General features: G+C 45.1%; 1 protein-coding gene across 1 annotated transcript; it reads right to left on the reverse strand.

Moving 5' to 3' along the window:
- Positions 1–8,509: 8,509 nt before the first annotated feature.
- On the reverse strand, positions 8,510–14,601 carry commd1 (copper metabolism (Murr1) domain containing 1; the record flags this gene model as incomplete). Its single annotated transcript, XM_079265092.1, has 3 exons — positions 8,510–8,995; positions 11,382–11,666; positions 14,428–14,601. The coding sequence occupies 3 exons, from the start codon at positions 14,599–14,601 to the stop codon at positions 8,888–8,890; spliced, it is 567 nt and encodes a 188-aa protein (XP_079121218.1). The 3' UTR covers positions 8,510–8,887.
- Between the last annotated feature and the right edge of the window lie 5,488 nt (positions 14,602–20,089).

The following is a 20,089-nucleotide window of genomic DNA, read 5'->3' on the forward strand; positions in this document are numbered from 1 at the left end:
GAGCTCAGTCTAGTTGAATAGTTTATGTATTTAGAGAGATGTGATTGGTCAAGTCAAAGACAGGTGATATGTTGTGATTGGTGGAGGCAGATGACAAGAAAATGCTCTGATTGGTTGTCATCATTAGTTTTTAAACAGTTAACACAGATAGTTGATTGTTTTAACTTTGGATGTGGCAGCAAGCCCTGCTCACAGCATATGGCTTCACGGCATGCTGGACGGTTGATATAAGCCGTCCATGAGGATCTCCAGGTCAGTAAAACCATCTTGTGCTGCTCCAACCGGGGTCACGTGAGAAGACAGGTGTAGAGTCTGTTGCAATAATCTGATCATGCTGAGATAAAAAGACGAATAATGATTTCCTGATCAAGACGCCACATCTGGCAATAATTCCCAGATGATAAAAACAGGAGCGAACTTGAGACTTGAACATGAGAATCCAAAGTAAAACCAGAATCAGAGGATTCAGCCAATGAGGACAAAGTGTCGCCTTTATCCCCAACGTGCTTTTTTCTGGTGCAAAGATAATTATTTAACTTTTGTCCTGGTTTCTCTGAGGAAAAATGCCCACTGTCCACCGTTTAACAGATTATACTGCAGTTTAGATATTTCATTTGGGAAGAAGGAGGTGTGCAGCTGAACATCATCTGCAGAGCAGCGATAAGAGATGCCTTCAAAGGTATATATAATGTGTCTGATGGGAAGTAAATACAATAAAAGCAGCAGACAGAACCCTGTGGCACACCAAAGGCCACATCTGCATTTAGAGGAAGCTACCAGAAAAGATCTGTGAGATATGTGTGACCAGAACCAATCCCAGGCAGAGCCGGACACCTGAGCCTGTCGGGTGGATTGTCACAGCCAACCACATCGCCGGCCAAATTCAGATCCAACAGAAACGCTTCCCACCGTCACTCTGCATCAGAGGTCACTCTGAACAGATCAATGAAACCCTGACCGAACACGAGAATACTGAGCCAAACCAGAGCATCAGTTAACTGGTGGACCACAAGCTTCTCTGAGATCCCAGCAATGAATGGAAACTTTGAGATGGGTTTGAGTTATGTGAGTAGTTATTGTTATGTGAACATTAATTATCTAGTTACTAATGCATTAACGTGTATGCTAACTAATGCTAAATAATGTGTAATAGCCAATTATTTAATGTAATTAATGCTAATAATGCATTAATTACTGTTTATTAATATGTTAATTAATGCTTAATGATGTATTAATTAACAATAATTAGGTTACTAATGCATTAACTTGTATGCTTACTGCTGCTGAACTGGACTACAAGGTCACCAGAAGCACACCTCTGTGTTGGAACAGCTGAGCACACTCACCCGTTGCATCGACAGTCTGGTTGGACGGGGACGCCTACACCTCCTGCAGCCTCAGATGCCTGAACTCCAGCATGTATACGGTTGTTTTTCTTCTTTCTGGGGCCATCGGGATCTAAAATCACCACTGAAAAATGTTCAGAATTTATTTATAAAATTTATTTTCATTAAATCGTCATCATCTCACCAAGGTAGAAAAACAACAAGGATTATTAGATGAGTCTCGGTCGTAAACATGTCTAAAAACATCCTGGATAGATAAATAGATAAATTAACCAAACAACTGCAGAACATCCCCAGCAAAGGAAACGGAACAACGATCATGTCCTGCAAAGTGTGCAGAATTTCATCATAAAAGCTGCTTAATAAATAAATTTGATTATTTCTGCAAAACACCAAACTGGATCTGATCCAGTCTGAGCTGAGAAAGTCCAGTTTCGGCTGCTTTCAGCTGGTTGATCAGCTCTGAGCATCTTCAGCTGGGATCACCATGGCAACGGCTGAGAAAACGCTGCCAGGTGTTTTACCTGGTGGGAGCGAGACGTTCCGTAACATCAGACAAAACCAAACTAACTTTTATTTACAAAGAACTTCTCAACAGCAGCTGCTGAATGTAAAATAAGTAAAACATGAGAAAAACTTAAATCAATAAAGTAATAAAGAGAATCCTCTCGTCATTTCATACATATAGATATGTTTATATTTAACTTCTGGGGAAAATTGACAGAAAGTTTATCACAGATATAATAAACAGTGGAAATTTAATGTGATAAAAATTCCTTCATTTTAAAAAGCTTTGACACAAAAGCTTTCATGTGTCAACACGAGTCACGTTGGTCTGATGATGTCTAAAGGTGAGGAAGAGGAGGAGGATGAAGAGTCCACGCGCTGCTTTTGGCCTTTTTTCTGCTTAATCAAACAGCAGAATAAAAACTTAAACACTGAAAAGTTTTATATGAGTTCAGAAAATGTCCAGAGGTTGAAAGGTTTTACTGTGTTTTAGGTTTTTTCTTTCCATTATAATAAAAGACAAACATATCTACATATATCTATCCATATCTATCTATCTATATCTATCTATTATACATACATATATAAATATATATATATATATATATATATATATATATATATATATATATATATATATATATATATATATATATATATTTATATATATATATATATATATATATATATATATATATATATATATATATATATATATATATATATATATATATAGGGTTTACTCAACATGAACAATGCACATTAATAAACATTTTATAAACATTATTAATAATAGCAAGCAGGAAAACATGTTGCTCATTAACTTCTCATCAAGCCTCCATTTTCTGCAGGTGTTTCTGGAAATTTCCTCCTGTGAACTTCACACTTCTCCTCTGTCAGCTTGTTGTTCAGATGATTAATAAGTTTACATCCTGATTGGCTGTGAGGAGACAGAAGGACAGACGGACACACCGAACTTCAGACGAACCTGTCCGGACGCGTCTTCGCTTCGTTCTGGAAGAATCCGGATCAGAACCAGGTTCGTTTCTCCACATCCGGATCAGATCCCATCAAGCAGAGAAAAAAACTGCCGTCATCGGCCAGAGGTGCGAGGATCTGACACAGTTAGAGTGCGCGCTCTGGTAGCAGGTCGCGCGCTCTGGACGCACCATGTCGCGCGCTCTGGACGCAGGTCGCGCGCTCTCGCTCCAGACTCCAGCGTTTGTCAACCAGACTTCTCCAGTTGTGGTTGTTTTCAGAGGCGGATCCAGAGACTTGGAGGCTCTGGGCTAATGAGTACCAGACGGCCCCCTTTCAGTCCATTATTCATGTTTTAAGCCGGAAGGTTCTGTCAAGGTTACAGTCAGTAAACGCAGCAACTGGCGGGTCAGTGAACGCATCACATGGCAGCACAGACTCCCCGCTGTGTGATGTAGAATTCATCAGGTTGACTGTAATTTAGAAAGCTTCATCTCTGATTTCTGTCTTCATGCCCCCCCATCACATGACTTTGACACACTCACACATGATGTGACTAAATGTGATCGACAGTTTCTTAGTGTGATTCTGCAGAATCGGAACCATGAAACCCGGCTGGTGAAGTCCGCCAGATGGACCGAAACCGCAGCGGTGAAAGTCCAGTTTCACCCACAATCTGATGGGCATCATGGGCGAGACTCTTATCGACGCTGCCTCCACCATAAACCCATAAACCATCCCAGCAATCCCAGTTCAGAGCGGGAAGTCAACCATTTACAGAAATAACAAGCAGTCTCCCTGCTAAAGCAACAGACCTGAACCGGATACTTCCTGGTCCAAAGTTTACTGACTAAAACCGTGAAGTCATAAAGGATTAGAAAAAGATCCTGTCAGCTGTTTATTGTCTGACTGTACAGCTGAACAACTGAAGTATTTTCCCCAGAACAACCAGAGAAAAACCAGTTAAACACTGAGGAACTGGCTGACGGATGTTATTTTATTAATAAATGGAAACAAAGCTGAAAAAATTATTTAGCCGTGAGTTTATGATCTACTTGGATGATGGATGCCTGTAAGTGTGGCGTCAGATTTACATGACTTTTACATGACTCAGAACACTTTCTGGTCTGAACTCGGTTCGTCTGCAGCTGCAGATGCAGGATGTAGACGGAGAGAAAAGGAAGACATTCAATTCAATTCAACTTTATTTATATAGCGTCAAATCACGGCAATGCCATCTCAAGACGCTTTACAGACAGAGGGGAAAACATAATGAAGGCCAATTCATAACAGCCTATATAAGGAAACCAACAGATTGAGTTGAGTCCAACTCAATCTCCCATCCTGAGCAAGCACACTGGCAACAGTGGGAAGGAAAAAACTCCCTTTTAACAGGAAGGAAACCTCCGGCAGAACCCGGCTCAGGACAGGCAGCCATCTGCCTCTGCTGTGTGGGGGGAAGAGGACAGAAAGACAACAGACAACAGGAACTGCTACTCCCGGCCAGGGAGACCTGCTGAGACAGGAGACATACATGTTAATGATGCAACACTGTTATGGGGGGGGGGTAAAAGAGAGAGATAAAGAGAAAGAAGCTCAGTGTATCAGGAAATGTCCCTCAGCAGTCTAAACCTATAGCAGCATAACTAAGGGATGCTAACCATCCCTAGCTATAGGACTTATCAAAAAGATAAGTCTTCAGCCTAGTCTTAAAGGTGGGGAGGGTGTCTGCTTCCCTAACACTAACTGGGAGCTTATTCCATAAGAGAGGGGCCTGATAACCAAAGGCTCTGCCTCCTGCTCGGCTCTTTGAGACTCTAGGAACCACAAGTAAGCCTGCAGTCTGCGAACGAAGTACTCTACTTGGTATATAGGGAACAATGAGGTCTTTGATATATAGTGGTGCCTGGTTATGGAGGGCTTTATATGTAAGGAGAAGGATTTTAAATTCTATTCTAGATTCAACAGGCAGCCAGTGAAGAGAGGCTAAAACTGGAGAAATATGATCTCTCCTGCTGGTTCTGGTCAGGACTCTGGCTGCAGAATTCTGGATCAGCTGAAGGCTTTTCAGGGCATATTTAGGACAGCCCAGTAATAGAGAGTTACAGTAATCTAGTCTCGAAGTAACAAAAGCGTGAACCAGTTTTTCTGCATCACTCCGAGACAGAATGTCCCTAATTTTGGCTTTATTACGTAAATGAAAGAAGGCTGTTTTAGTAACCTGCTTAATATGTGGGACAAAGGACAGGTCAGGGTCAAATATTACTCCAAGGTTTCTCACTGTAGCACTGGAAGCTAAAGTAATGCCATCCAGGTTCATTACAAAACCGGAAAATTTAGCTCTGAGTTTTTCAGATCCAGCGAGAATTACTTCAGTCTTATCTGAGTTTAAGAAGAGAAAATTTCTAGACATCCAAGTCTTTATGTCTATGAGACAATTTTGTAGCCTATTGGGCTGATTTGTTTCATCTGGTTTAAAGGATAAGTATAGTTGAGTATCATCTGCATAGCAATGAAAGTTTATTCCATGCTGTCTAATAATTTTGCCTAAAGGGAGCATATATAGCGTGAAGAGTATTGGTCCAAGTACAGAACCTTGAGGAACTCCATGACTTACTGTAGTTTGGGAGGAGGACTTGTCATTTACATGAACGAACTGAAGTCTATCAGATAAATATGATTTAAACCATCTTAACGCTGTACCTGTAATTCCAATCACCTGTTCTAGTCTTTGTAACAGAATGTTATGATCGACTGTATCAAATGCAGCACTAAGATCAAGCAGGATAAGTACGGACACAAGTCCTTTGTCTGAGGCCATAAGAAGGTCATTAGTTGTTTTTTTTGGTTTTTTTTTTTTTTGTCTTGTCCAGCATTTAAGCAAGCAGACTGATGTTCTGGATGCTGTGTTCTGCTGAGCAAATTTATTTTGCCAAGGGGAACTTTTATAGATGTAATGATCCCCTTGTATTTCTTGATTCCTATTTTATTTTTCTATTTGCTTTGGATAATAGTTTGTATTACAGAGTTTATGCTGCTGGACCCGACCGGAAAGGACAGGAAAGGGGCAGAAAGAGAACAGAAAAGAGAACATAAAAAACAAAAAGAGATCAATGCATACACGTATATGCACATACATACCCACCTACATATATATGTATATACACTCGCACATACAGTATATATATACATATATACATACATACATACATATATATAGATAGATATACATACATACATACATATATATACACACATATATACATATATATACATACATATACACATACATATCCATACACATACATACAGACATATACATACATAATATGTACACACACATACCCACCCACACACACAAATATATACACACACACACAAGCCAACTCTAGATTCATGGTCCCTGTGGAGAATAAAACCATTGATAATCAGGAGGACCAGAAAGTAGCAAGTTAAATCAAAAAGACAGAAAGAGAGCTACCTGCTGTTAATGAATAAACTTGCTGGATGACTCAGTGACTGTGACACATGCAGAACATTCATGCAGAACATTTAGAGTGGAACGTGTTCAGAGAAGAGTGATCATGCCAATGTGACCCCGCCCACCCACGGCTAGAGGCAGGCCAGGAGAACCCAGAGACCCGGGTAAGAAGGTCATTAGTAACTTTCACCAATGCCGTCTCAGTGCTATGATGAGCTCTAAATCCTGACTTAAACTCTTCGCATAAATTATTTCTGCTCAGGTGGGCATGTAGCTGAGCTGAAACTATTTTCTCCAGAATTTTGGACATAAACGGGAGGTTAGATATAGGTCTATAATTTGCTATCACCTCTGGATCCAGAGATTGCTTTTTAAGTAAAGGCTTGATTACAGCAGTTTTAAATGATTGTGGTACATATCCTGTCACTAAAGACATATTGATAAGATTTAGTAGTGATGTATTAATTAAAGGGAAAATGTCCTTAAAGAGGCTCGTTGGGAGAGGGTCTAAGATACAGGTGGATGGTTTAGATGAAGCTATTATTTTAGTTAATTCAGAGGGTTGGACAGGACAGAAACTATTTAGACACAAGTCAGATCCTGGTTCTAAGGATGCTTCGGAGACCACAACAGGCTCAACATTATAGGTAGAAGGAAGAATATTGTGAATTTGATCTCTAATAGTATCAATTTTATTCCTGAAAAAATACATGAAATCATCACAGCTAAGTGAGAAAGGAATACATGGCTCCACAGCGCTCCGGCTCCTAGTAAGCCTAGCTACAGTGCTGAAAAGAAACCGAGGGTTGTTTTTGTTTTCCTCTATCAATGATGAATAATAAGCTGTTCTTGCCGTACGTAAGGCTTTTTTGTATACAATTAAACTTTCTTTCCAGGTTAAGTGAGACTCCTCTAATCCTGATGAACGCCATCTGTTTTCCAAACGCCTTGACGCCTGTTTTAGAGCCCGAAGCTGGGAATTAAACCAGGGAGCCTTCATAATCTTACCTAATTTCTTCTTCTTTAGGGGAGCAACATTATCCAAGGTCGTATTGAAGCTGTTATAGTATCAGCATGTTGATCAATCTGAGCAGGAGTAAGGCTTAAAGGGGGGACTCTGAGTCATGCTAACACATGGTAGAGGGGGAAAAATTGATTCAATTGACTGTTTAAATTTTGTAATATTATCTGATAAACATCTACTATAGTAGAATTTATTTTTGGTCAGTGAGTAATCAAATAAAGTGAATTCAAAGGTTAATAAGAAGTGATCGGACAAGACAGGGTTTTGAGGAAATACTTTGAGCTTATCAGTCTCAATACCAGATGTTAGAACCAGATCAAGAGTATGACCATGAGAGTGAGTGGCTCCATGGACATTTTGTGAAAACCCAATTGAGTTTAGAATAGAGCTAAAGGAAATGTTTAAACTATCATTTTCATGGTCAACATGAATATTAAAATCACCTAGTACAATGACATGAAACAAGACATGAAAACATTTATCCCAGAACAAACTGCTGCGATTCAGCTCCCGTCTGGTGAGGTTCGCACCTGCAGCCATGACTTCGCCATCTCTCACCCTTACCTAGGACAACACGCTCAGTGTGCTGAAGTTTGGCTCCAAAACAGCAAATCCCCATAGACTCTCATGTTAAAAAGACCAACTTCACAGCAGAAATAAACATGTTTACAGCCTGGTTCAAAAATCCATTTTAGGTTTAATAGGTCAGGTTTACCTTCACGACAACTGTGGGGGGAGTGAATTTTTTCTAACTCGCCCGTTTAAATGTAATGTAATCTCGAAGTTCGGCATATTTAGGGGCGTGTCCTTTTGATTGACAGGTACCCGATCTCCCATTTCAAGTAAGAAGAACGTAGAACAACCGCGGTTTTTAGCCAGTTAGCAACGTGACTTAGCTTTAGCCCGCTTACCTCCGTTAGCTAGTTAGCTCCTGTTATCTCCAGGTTAGCTCGGTTAGCTCTTAGCTACAGAAAGCTCGGAGTTCGCTTGATGTCAATCATCCACCATGACGCTCACAGCCCCCCTCTCAGCTCCACCTCTTTGCCCATATTTTTATTTTCCAGGTGAGACGACATCTATGCCCCTGCCAAGATGGTGATGGCAGGAACCAAATCAGACAGATTTAGGACAAAACTTCAACTTTCAAGCCAAAAATGTTCTTTATTTCTTCCATCTTTTGTCCTTCACTGCCACTCTGCAGCGTTTCAAGCTCGCTCATAAGAATTCACGGTTCAGATTCGATACTTGGAGCTGGAAGAACAAACATCCTCGCTGCAGTATAATCGACAACATCACTGCTGTCACATGATGTCGTTCCATCATCCACAAACACCTGATGTGATACAAGCTTCCAACATCTCCTTCTGCTGCAAGTCCTGAATGTTTCGCTGCAGGTCACAAAGCAAAACCTGCAGGACTTCATAGCAATAACAGGTCCTGGATCCAGTCTTCCACATGGACCCATCAGAGCCACGAGAAGAGGAAGAAGGCGGAAGGAAACACCAGTTTGCAGCATGACTTCATTGTCTTTCATAAACGCTTTCTCTCGTCTCAGGGACGGTGAAGAATTCTGTCGATGCTGTCCTGGATGTCGGCCATCTTCCTCAGCGCCTGGTTCACGTTGGCTTCATCAAACTCCAGACACAGAAACTCTGAGTCCTATAAGAGACGGACAGAAGAAGAAAAACCGACCAAGAGGCCGTTAAAACAAGCGCAGTGCTCCGTTACCTAGGTTACCTAGGTTACTCAGGTTACCCAGGCACTCAGGACCTGGAAAATCAGTCCTAGAAACTGGTCATCAACTGTGTAGTTTAAACCTGGGCTTGTTGTCTTGAACGCACTCACTTGAAAAAAGGGCGGAGTTTGTAACGTCTGACCAATCACATACACAGAAAAACCATACCTGTGAAGTTCTGGAAAAGTATTGTTCGGAATCGGGAACCGGTCATTCGCAATTGTCACTGGAGGAGCGGGGCGGGGGGGTATGCAGTTCTTTCCTTGTGGAACGTATATGGTTGCTGCGTGTTTATTCTTCGAAAGAAATGGGGGGGGGGGGTGGGGGGGGCGAGGACCAGCCGCAACCATTTTCAACCAGTCGTAACCAGTTTCAACCAGCAGCAACCAGCTGTGACCAGCTGTAACCTGTTTCAACTAGTTTTAACAAGCCGTTAAGTGTTTCAACCAGCAATAACCAGCTGAAACCAGCTGCAACCAGCTGAAACCAGCCGCAACCAGTTTCAACCAGCCACAACCAGTTTCAACCAGCCACAACCAGTTTCAACCAGCCGTAACCAGCCGCAACCAGTTTCAACCAGCCACAACCAGTTTCAACCAGCTGCAACCAGTTTCAACCAGCCGCAACCAGTTTTTACCAGCCGCAACCAGTTTTTACCAGCCGTAACCAGTTTTTACCAGCCGTAACCAGCCGCAACCAGTTTCAACCAGCCGTAACCAGCCGCAACCAGTTTCAACCAGCCACAACCAGTTTCAACCAGACGCAACCAGTTTCAACCAGCCGCAACCAGTTTTTACCAGCCGTAACCAGTTTCAACCAGCCATAACCAGCTGGAACTAGCAGCCAGAACAGGCAGGCTGAGCCCGGATGCGGGATGCTGACCCAGACATGACACATTTCTCTGACACACACATAAAGCTCACATCTCTGCAGCATCGTGTGGACATCGGGGGCAGTACCGCTGGATTGGCAGACTGGGGTGGTGGTCCCCCTTTTTAAGAAGGGGGACCGGAGGGTGTGTTCCAATTACAGGGGAATCACACTCCTCAGCCTCCCTGGTAAGGTCTATTCAGGGGTCCTGGGGAGGAGGGTCCGCCGGATAGTCGAATCCCGGATTGAGGAGGAGCAGTGTGGTTTTCGTCCTGGTCGCGGAACAGCGGACCAGCTCTATACCCTCTTTGGGGTCCTGGAGGGGGTATGGGAGTTTGTCCAACCAGTCTACATGTGATTTGTGGACCTGGAGAAGGCGTTCGACCGTGTCCCCCGGGGGCTCCTGTGGGGGGTACTCCGGGAGTATGGGGTACCGGACCCCCTTGTACGAGCTGTCCGGTCCCTGTACGACAGGTGTCAGAACTTGGTCCGCATTGCCGGTAGTAAGTCGGATTCGTTTCCGGTGAGGGTTGGACTCCACCAAGGCTGCCCTTTATCACTGATTCTGTTCATAACTTATATGGACAGAATTTCTAGGTGCAGCCGAGGTGTTGAGGGGATCCGGCTTGGTGGCCTCAGGATTGGGTCCCTGCTTTTTGCAGATGACGTGGTCCTGTTGGCTTCATCTGGTCGTGATCTCCAGCTCTCGCTTGAGCGATTCGCGGCCGAGTGTGAAGCGGCTCGGATTAGAATCAGCACCTCCAAATCTGAGACCATGGTCCTCAGCCGGAATAGGGTGGATTGCCCTCTCCGGGTCAGGAGTCAGGTCCTGCCTCAAGTGGAGGAGTTTAAATATCTCAGGGTCTTGTTCACGAGTGAGGGAAGGATGGAGCGTGAGATCGACAGACGGATCGGTGCGGCGTCTGCAGTAATGCGGGCTCTGCGCCGGTCTGTTGTGGTGAGGAAGGAGCTGAGCCAGAAGGCGAAGCTCTCGATTTACCAGTCGATCTACGTTCCTACCCTCACCTATGGTCATGAGCTGTGGGTCGTGACCGAAAGGAGATCTCGTATACAGGCGGCTGAAACGAGTTTCCTCCGCAGGGTGGCCGGGCTCTCCCTTAGAGATAGGGTGAGGAGCTCGGTCATCCGGGAGGAGATCAGAGTAGAGCCGCTGCTCCTCCGCATCGAGAGGAACCAGTTGAGGTGGCTCGGGCATCTGGTCAGGATGCCTCCTGGACCTCCCTGGTGAGGTGTTCCTGGCAAATGTGGCTATGGAGAGGGAAGTCTGGACTTCCCTGCTTAGGCTGCTGCCCCCACAACCCGACCCCGGATAAGCAGCAGTGGCGATGGATGGATGGATGGATTAAATTCTGACCCCCCCTCCCTGCAGAAATCCCAGGACTGAATGTGTTTTAGCAGGAAAAGAGGTGGGACTTTTACCTGTCCGGCTCTGCTAAGCTCCAGCTCCATTATGGCGACAGGACCGCTAGGACTCGTCTCCCCCCGGCTGTCAGCTGCCTGGAGGTCCACCCTCCAGGACAGAGCCTTGAGGCTGGGTTCCCAGCGGCTCTGAGCCAGCAGGCTCTCCCGTACCCGGACCCGCTGGTTCTTCCAGAAACGAGCGAGGGCGGCTGTCTGCTCGGCGCTCACCCCGCCCTGCTTCCTGGTCTGAGCGGTGAGAAAGGCCTCCAGCTGGGCGTGGTCCATGTCCGCTGTGGCAATGGACTGAAACATGAAGCGAGAAGAAGATCAGGGTGGTAAAACCACAAAGCAGGTGACGGTTTTCGACCACAAGATGAAAACTCCTCATATCTCAACAAAAACTGCGAATGGAAATATCGCAATTATAGCAAAAATGTTTCTGTCATTAGGAGGTTTTTCAGAAGTTTATCTCTAAAGGTAACGGAAAAACATTTTCACACGTAGACCAAAGCCATGGATTGGACTAGATCAGTGTTAGTCCCGCCCACTGACTTTGATGGACAGACAGATAAAATTAATTGCTGACACAAAACTACATGAAAGAATTTGTAGGAGCCATAAATGTAGTTTGTGGGGAATTATCACTGGGTGGATGGTTGGTGTTACATTGTTGTCATGGTGATATGGATTGGGGTCACGTGAATGTGGATCGGTGTAGGGCTGAGGAGTTAAAAGGGTACTGTCAGCCAGTCATTCGGGTTTTGCTGGAGAGGAGGGCTGGGAAGCTGTCATTTATGTTGACCACTCTAGTTGATGCGCATACCCACTGGTTTCCCATAGAAACACATAAACACAACAACTAGGGCTGCTCAGTTATGACAAAAATTATAATCACCATTATTTGAACTGAAATTGAGATCTCGATTATTTAACACCATTATCCAGTATTTATAAACAACGCTGCGCGTCGTGGTGTTCTAGACTCCGTGTCGTGCATTATAACCGTCTAATGGACGGTTCCAGTTGTTTAATCCGCTTTTACCGCTTATATAGGAACTACTTTACGTTGGCCTGGATGTTTTATGCCAAACAACCGCTATCAGGCTGCAGCGCGTTTCTCTCATTCACCTGTTAAAAGACAGCTGATCTGAACCAGCTGGTTAACGCGTTGCTATGGTAACGCCCCGTAACGGAGGGATATTACAGTGTTTAACTGGCCGAACTATGTATAGGAAAATAATGCAGCCAGTTGTCACTGACAATGATATAAACTATGTTTAGGTGAACTTCCACAACCTACTGCAGTTATTCTACATTGACCTGCAGCCGGAGCCGACTGAGACTGGCCGCCTGGGAGTGCTTTAGGACGGGAGAGGCTCCCGCTACTCCTTCCTTACAGTAACTGCAGAACAATATGTGCCTTCAAGTCAGTCGCCAAAACACCAGAAAACTCTCTAATAACTCCAGTAAAAGCTGCTAGATTTGTCGCTTTTAACAAAAAAAGTCTCCAGATTTAGCGAGAAAGTCTCCAAGTTGGCAACAGTGTCTGAATGAAAGCAAAGCGGCTGTGGGAGGAGTTTACAGCACAGCGCTGCAACGCCAGAGACGCTCGATTAGCAGCTGAAGACAGCAGGAGAGGAAACTGCAGAGAGAAAAATAATCACACCCTTTTATTTTTTATGATAGTTGAAAACCCAGATCGTACTGAGATTACAATCCGATGAATCGCCCAGTCCTAACAACAACATGCCAGCTAGCAACGTACAAGTGCTCCCTCTGCGTTTCTATTACATTTTGTTGCAAAATAAAAATTATTTTTGTACGTTTCGACAAACAACAGTTGTGATTTGCGGGTGTTTCCATTGAACAATGTTTAGCACATTAGCATCAAGTTTCGTAAAATCTCGTTTCTCTCGTGAGATTTTACAAAAACTGTGGTTAATGCAACGTGGGCACGTCGCGTTATTTTAGGGTTTTCTACTTGCTGCGGAGAATTTGCTTCAGATTTTCGAAGCTTTTCTCCCTCTTTCTTTTCTAAAACTGAAATTTGCCAGGAATTAAATGGTCACGACTACCACATCACGTCTGGGGACACGTAGACGGAAAAAAGTGTTTCCATTACACTTCTGTAATATGTTTCTATATCAAAATGTCTGAAAAATATCAATTAAAATCGGAAATTGCATTTGGTTTAAAAAAAAAATTTTTTCGGCCATATTGCCCAGCCCTAGGCAGTATATGTAACAGTTTTCAATAAACAAGTCTATGATATCTGTGACCTATGTGCTTCATTTGGGACCCACCAACGGCGCGTCAAACAAATCCAGTCACCTCTGGAGCTGCTGTGGAAGTTTCTACAGAATTCATTCAGTAGTGAAATAATTCTTCACATATAATGGATGTGTTTTACTGAGTCAGATGCATTTAATAACACATTTATGTATTTAATTTATTCTGTTTTAAATGAAATATCACATTTTAATAATTATTTAATGAGATATTTAATTATTTAATGACATTCTTTATTCTCAATTAACTACAGCTTATACACTAAACATCAACAGCTCCGTTTCGTTCCAGTTTCTCACTAAGTTAAAATATGTCCAAACTGTCAGCGAAGCACAGCTGCGATTTGCAGATGTTTTAATAAATCCATGCATTGATGTTTCTGAAACTGAAGATACAGAATCTGGGACAAAATTTAGGATATTATTAGGAAATAAAGAATATAATTCATCTTTTTATTTTACATGTGTATTTTACTTTATCTTTTACAATGGAATACACACTGAAAGAATAAGAAATAACGCGTTTATTGAGGAAAAACGTGCTTTTTATCATTAAATTTCCAGATAAAACTTCCCTCAGGTCGCTCACCGCAGTCTGTGTGAGTGCTGCCCCCTGCTGGCAGCAGCGCAGAAATAACTTGGCAGACGTTTCATTAAAAACGCGGCGCTTCATCGTTTTTCCTTCTTTTTGTCTGTTTTATATAAATAAAGTTGAGTAGGAGACTGTTGTTTTCTAGCGTTTTCTGTTCCGGGCTCCTGTCAGACTCGGTGTTTACCTTCAGGAGGCCCTTCATTTTCTCGTGTAAAGCCCGGAAGTCCTCCTGCGACAGTTCCGGGAAAAGTTCATCTTTCAGCAGCTCTTCTGTGATTTCGCTGTTCTGATAAAACATCTTCTGAGCTATTCCGTTCAGCAGACTGCTCAGAGACTTCGTAGCTTCCACATCTGCCATGTTTGCTGCTGAAGCAAGAGTCATGTGACGCGGAACACCACGTGACAGCTGGACCAGCAAGGCATCATGGGAGTCATAGTTTTAAATGGCTTTTTTGTTTTCAAACGGCTGGTCGTCTTTTCCTTCCGATTATACTCTCAAAGTTTCTCTCTTTATGTCAACTTTGCTTTTATTTTTTGTACAATCTCTTTAAATTATCCCAAGAAGATGAGTTAATTCGCTCAAATTCTTGATGTTTTTCAGACACAACAGACGAATTTCAGATTTCTTTTTAAGATTTTGCCATGAATCAAATTTTGGAAAGTTGTTGGCGTCTTAATATTTCAACATTTCAAGTTCAAAAGTCTTCTATACAGTTCTGAGTCATTTTATCCCCCATGTCTTTATATTAACATGAGAAGTTCATGAGCGAGTCAGCAGAGTTCATGCATGTGAAATGAGGAATCTAAAAGCTTCCAAACTGAGACTCAATGATTCCCACAGACTGAAAACATTCATAAAAAATAAGCAATGCGACTGATGACTCAGCACTTTTTTATTATTTTAATGGTATTTATTAAGCCAGTACCAATAGACAGTTGAAAATAAGGAGAGTTTGCCATAAAAACGTTACTTTTTATTTTTTATTTATGACCTTTTATTTTGACATGACACAGCTTCTTCTCCAGAAAAGTCACATTAATGGTTCTGCGAAGCGACTCAAAGAGAGTGGACCAGAAGAAAATACAAACTTCTTTACACTGGTGCGTCTTTGTGATACGAAGCAGGAAAGAGACGTAGAAGAATCAGCAAGATTTCAACAGAAATAGGTAAATAAAATGTGGTGGTCCGTACATGGGACATTTGACCCAGCATGTGAGTAAAGATACCATCTAACCGGGCTGCTATAATTCGACATACGAATATGTCGTATTGTAGCTGGAAATGACTTGCTGTTAGCAACATGTACAAATGATGGCTGCTATGCATTCCTCACGTTGACGAAAGGTAACCAGTAATGCTAGTTGTAATATTGTCTTGAACACGAGAGGCGCTGTAGCATAACCACAAGATCAAGCTAAACAAGATGGTGGAAAGTTTTGAAAAGCGCCTCTAAGACCTCTTTCGCAGCTACCGCCATATTTACAATGTTTCCTCCCCGTTGCACATCAACAAACACTCCAGTTAGCACAGAAATGGACCTTTCCACTGTTTCAGAGTGCAGGTGCTGCCCCCAGTGGTGACCTCCGGCATTGCTGCCATTGTCTGCAGCATGAACAGAGACGTTGCTGTGTATGCTAGCGGAACCTGCGGGTATGTCGTGTCCATCGTTTTCAAGCCACATCGCAAATGTTTCTAGGCGTGTTACGTTTTTACACCTTCTGTTGTCACCCCCATCCTCCCGCCCTCCTCCCCCTTTTCTTTTTACTTTTTTTTTTTTTTTTTTTTTTTTTTTTTGTCTTGTCCAGCATTTAGGCAGCAGAATGATGGTCTGGATGTTCTGCTGAGCAAATTTTCTCTGCCAGGGGAAGCTTTATAGATATAATGATCCCCTTGACTTTCTGAATTTTTATTTTATTTCTATGTTTATTTTGTATTGTTGTTTGAATTGTAGAGTTTGTACTGCTGGATCAGAGAGGACAGACAAAAGACAGAAAGAGAAAGGAGAAGAAACACCTCATAAGAAAAGGGAAAGAGATAAAGGGAGAGAAAAAAACAACAACTAAAAAATAACCCAAAAACAAAAAGAAAGAAAACAACCTACAGATGTATACATACACACATACAGGCACACACATACACACGCATACATACACATACATATACACACACGTATACACACATAATATATATATATACACATATATATACATATGTACACATATACATATACACATACATACATATACACACACACCTCTATGCACACACATACACACACATACATACGTACAAACATATACACACTTGCCAGTATGAACACATATACATACACATACAAGCCAACTTTAGATCATAGTAACTAAACTATGAATGTAAAAAGTTAAATATAAATGAGAAACAAACAGAAATGAGAAAACTAGCTGCTGTTAGTGAATAAACCTGCAGACGACTCGGTGACTGTGTCACATGCAGAACATGCAGAGTGGAACGTGTTCAGAGAAGACCATGCCAGTGTGACCCCTCCCACACAAAGGCAAGAGGCACGCCAGGAGGACCCCCGAGACCCGGGCCATCGGCAGCCATCCCCAGGCACAGACCCCAACCGCCCCACCCCGGAGCCAGCCATGCACCGACCCAGGAGGAGGCAGAGGGGGGTCCCAGCCAGAGTCCCCCGCAGTCAGGGGGAACAGGCCCCAGCAGGCCCGGACCAGCGAGGACCGGCCCCACCGGCCCCCAGAGCAGACAGAGCGCAGGCCCCACGGCCCCAAGAGCCCAGAAGCAGCCCCCCACCCCCGCAGGCAGAGGGCCCAGCCCACACCGACGGAGGGCCGGGATCCCCAGACCGCCACCGAGCGGCAGCCAGGCCGCACCCCAGTTCACCAGCAGCGCTCCCCGAGCACCAAGACCCTCCACGCACCCACGCACACAAACACACACACACACACACACACACACCCACCCCCACACACACCCACACGCATCCACACTTCCTCCTTAAACACACCCTATCCACCCATTCTCTTACACACGCTCAAACTCACACTCTCCTACCCCCGTTCTTTATACACACACACCCCTCACACACACATCCCTGCTCCCTCTATAATCACCCATTCTTCCATACACGCATACCCCACTCTACACACACACACACACACACACACACACACCTCCCTACACCCCTCTATCCACATTCACAGTCCTCATTGTACACCCACCCCATCACTTCCCTGTACCACCAACATAACCCCACATACACCCCCCCCCCCCCCCCTTCCTCCTATCCCAGCGGCCATCCACTTTCCTAAATTCTTTCACCCTGATCCCCCCACCCCCCCTCTACCCTAACATTCATTCACCACTTCATCCATTGGCTCATGCACGCCCTCACCTTTCTTTCCCAACGTGTCCCCTGTGAGATACCCCCGGGGGAGCAGGGGATAGGAGGGCCCCGATCAGGGCCCCACAACTACCCCCCACCCCTGTCAACGCCCCCCCACCACTCCACACATGCAGCCGATCCAGCACCACCCAGGGCCAGCAGCAGTCCCACCCCCGCCAGGCCAGCCCAGACCCAGGCCCCCTGAACAGCACCACTCCCCCGCCCAAACCCCCCCGGCACAGCCCCAGAAATAGGGGCGTGGCAGGACCCCATCGTCACCCCCTCCCTCCCAGCTTATGAATGATTGTGAAGTGTGTGTTGTTTGCAATTAAAATTGGGAAGAAGTAACCACATCATGTTGGGAGCGGGACCACCAAAGCAGCCCCGCCCACCGCACACTGCATGCCCCCCCCCCCCCCCCCCCCAAAATATGTCCATGTGTTGTCAGTGTGTGTTTTTTGTGTTATGTTGACTAAGTGTAATTAAAACTGGGAGGTGAAGCGATGCTGGGTGCAGCGATGGAGACCACCTTGATGGCCTCTCTCACCATCCAGATCAACGTGTCCACCTCCCAACGCCCTGCCTGTGTGGTGGAAGAAGGGAAGGAGGGGGGTCCGGGGATTTAGGTCCCGAGGGAAGCGCGCCTCCCTCAAGAAGATGAGCCACCTGCGGCACGAGGCACGTCCCCCACTTTTACTTTTATTAACCTCTCATCCTCCCACCCGACCGACATCTTCCTCCTCTGCTCCTCATTCCTCCTTTTCCCCTTCTTCCACCTCTCCTCCTCATCCTTCCTTTTCCCCGTCTACCTCCTCTCCTCCTCATCCTTCCTTTTCCTCTTCTTCCTCCTCTCCTCCTCATCCCTCCTTTTCCTCTTCTTCCTCCTCTCCTCCTCATCCCTCCTTTCCTCTTCTTCCTCCTCTCCTCCTAATCCCTCCTTTTCCTCTTCTTCCTCCTCTCTTCCTCATCCCTCCTTTTCCTCTTCTTCCTCCTCTCCTCCTCATCCTTCCTTTTCCCCGTCTTCCTCCTCTCCTCCTCATCCCTCCTTTTCCTCTTCTTCCTCCTCTCCTCCTCATCCTTCCTTTTCCTCTTCTTCCTCCTCTCCTCCTCATCCTTCCTTTTCCCGTCTACCTCCTCTCCTCCTCATCCTTCCTTTTCCTCTTCTTCCTCCTCTCCTCCTCATCCCTCCTTTTCCTCTTCTTCCTCCTCTCCTCCTCATCCCTCCTTTTCCTCTTCTTCCTCCTCTCCTCCTAATCCCTCCTTTTCCTCTTCTTCCTCCTCTCTTCCTCATCCCTCCTTTTCCTCTTCTTCCTCCTCTCCTCCTCATCCTTCCTTTTCCCCGTCTTCCTCCTCTCCTCCTCATCCCTCCTTTTCCTCTTCTTCCTCCTCTCCTCCTCATCCTTCCTTTTCCTCTTCTTCCTCCTCTCCTCCTCATCCTTCCTTTTCCCCGTCTACCTCCTCTCCTCCTCATCCTTCCTTTTCCTCTTCTTCCTCCTCTCCTCCTCATCCCTCCTTTTCCTCTTCTTCCTCCTCTCCTCCTCATCCTTCCTTTTCCCCGTCTTCCTCCTCTCCTCCTCATCCCTCCTTTTCCTCTTCTTCCTCCTCTCCTCCTCATCCTTCCTTTTCCTCTTCTTCCTCCTCTCCTCCTCATCCCTCCTTTTCCCCGTCTACCTCCTCTCCTCCTCATCCCTCCTTTTCCCCGTCTACCTCCTCTCCTCCTCATCCTTCCTTTTCCTCGTCTTCCTCCTCTCCTCCTCATCCCTCCTTTTCCCCGTCTTCCTCCTCTCCTCCTCATCCTTCCTTTTCCCCGTCTTCCTCCTCTCCTCCTCATCCTTCCTTTTCCCCGTCTTCCTCCTCTCCTCCTCATCCCTCCTTTTCCCCGTCTTCCTCCTCTCCTCCTCATCCTTCCTTTTCCCCGTCTACCTCCTCTCCTCCTCATCCTTCCTTTTCCTCGTCTTCCTCCTCTCCTCCTCATCCCTCCTTTTCCACTTCTTCCTCCTCTCCTCCTCATCCCTCCTTTTCCTCGTCTACCTCCTCTCCTCCTCATCCCTCCTTTTCCTCTTCTTCCTCCTCTCCTCCTCATCCCTCCTTTTCCTCTTCTTCCTCCTCTCCTCCTCATCCCTCCTTTTCCTCTTCTTCCTCCTCTCCTCCTCATCCCTCCTTTTCCTCTTCTTCCTCCTCTCCTCCTCATCCCTCCTTTTCCTCTTCTTCCTCCTCTCCTCCTCATCCCTCCTTTTCCACTTCTTCCTCCTCTCCTCCTCATCCCTCCTTTTCCTCGTCTACCTCCTCTCCTCCTCATCCCTCCTTTTCCCCGTCTACCTCCTCTCCTCCTCATCCCTCCTTTTCCTCTTCTTCCTCCTCTCCTCCTCATCCCTCCTTTTCCCCGTCTACCTCCTCTCCTCATCCCTCCTTTTCCCCGTCTACCTCCTCTCCTCCTCATCCCTCCTTTTCCTCTTCTTCCCC

The sequence above is a fragment of the Telmatherina bonti genome (genome assembly GCF_933228915.1).
Source record: "Telmatherina bonti genome assembly, chromosome: 3".
Lineage (NCBI taxonomy): Eukaryota > Metazoa > Chordata > Actinopteri > Atheriniformes > Telmatherinidae > Telmatherina > Telmatherina bonti.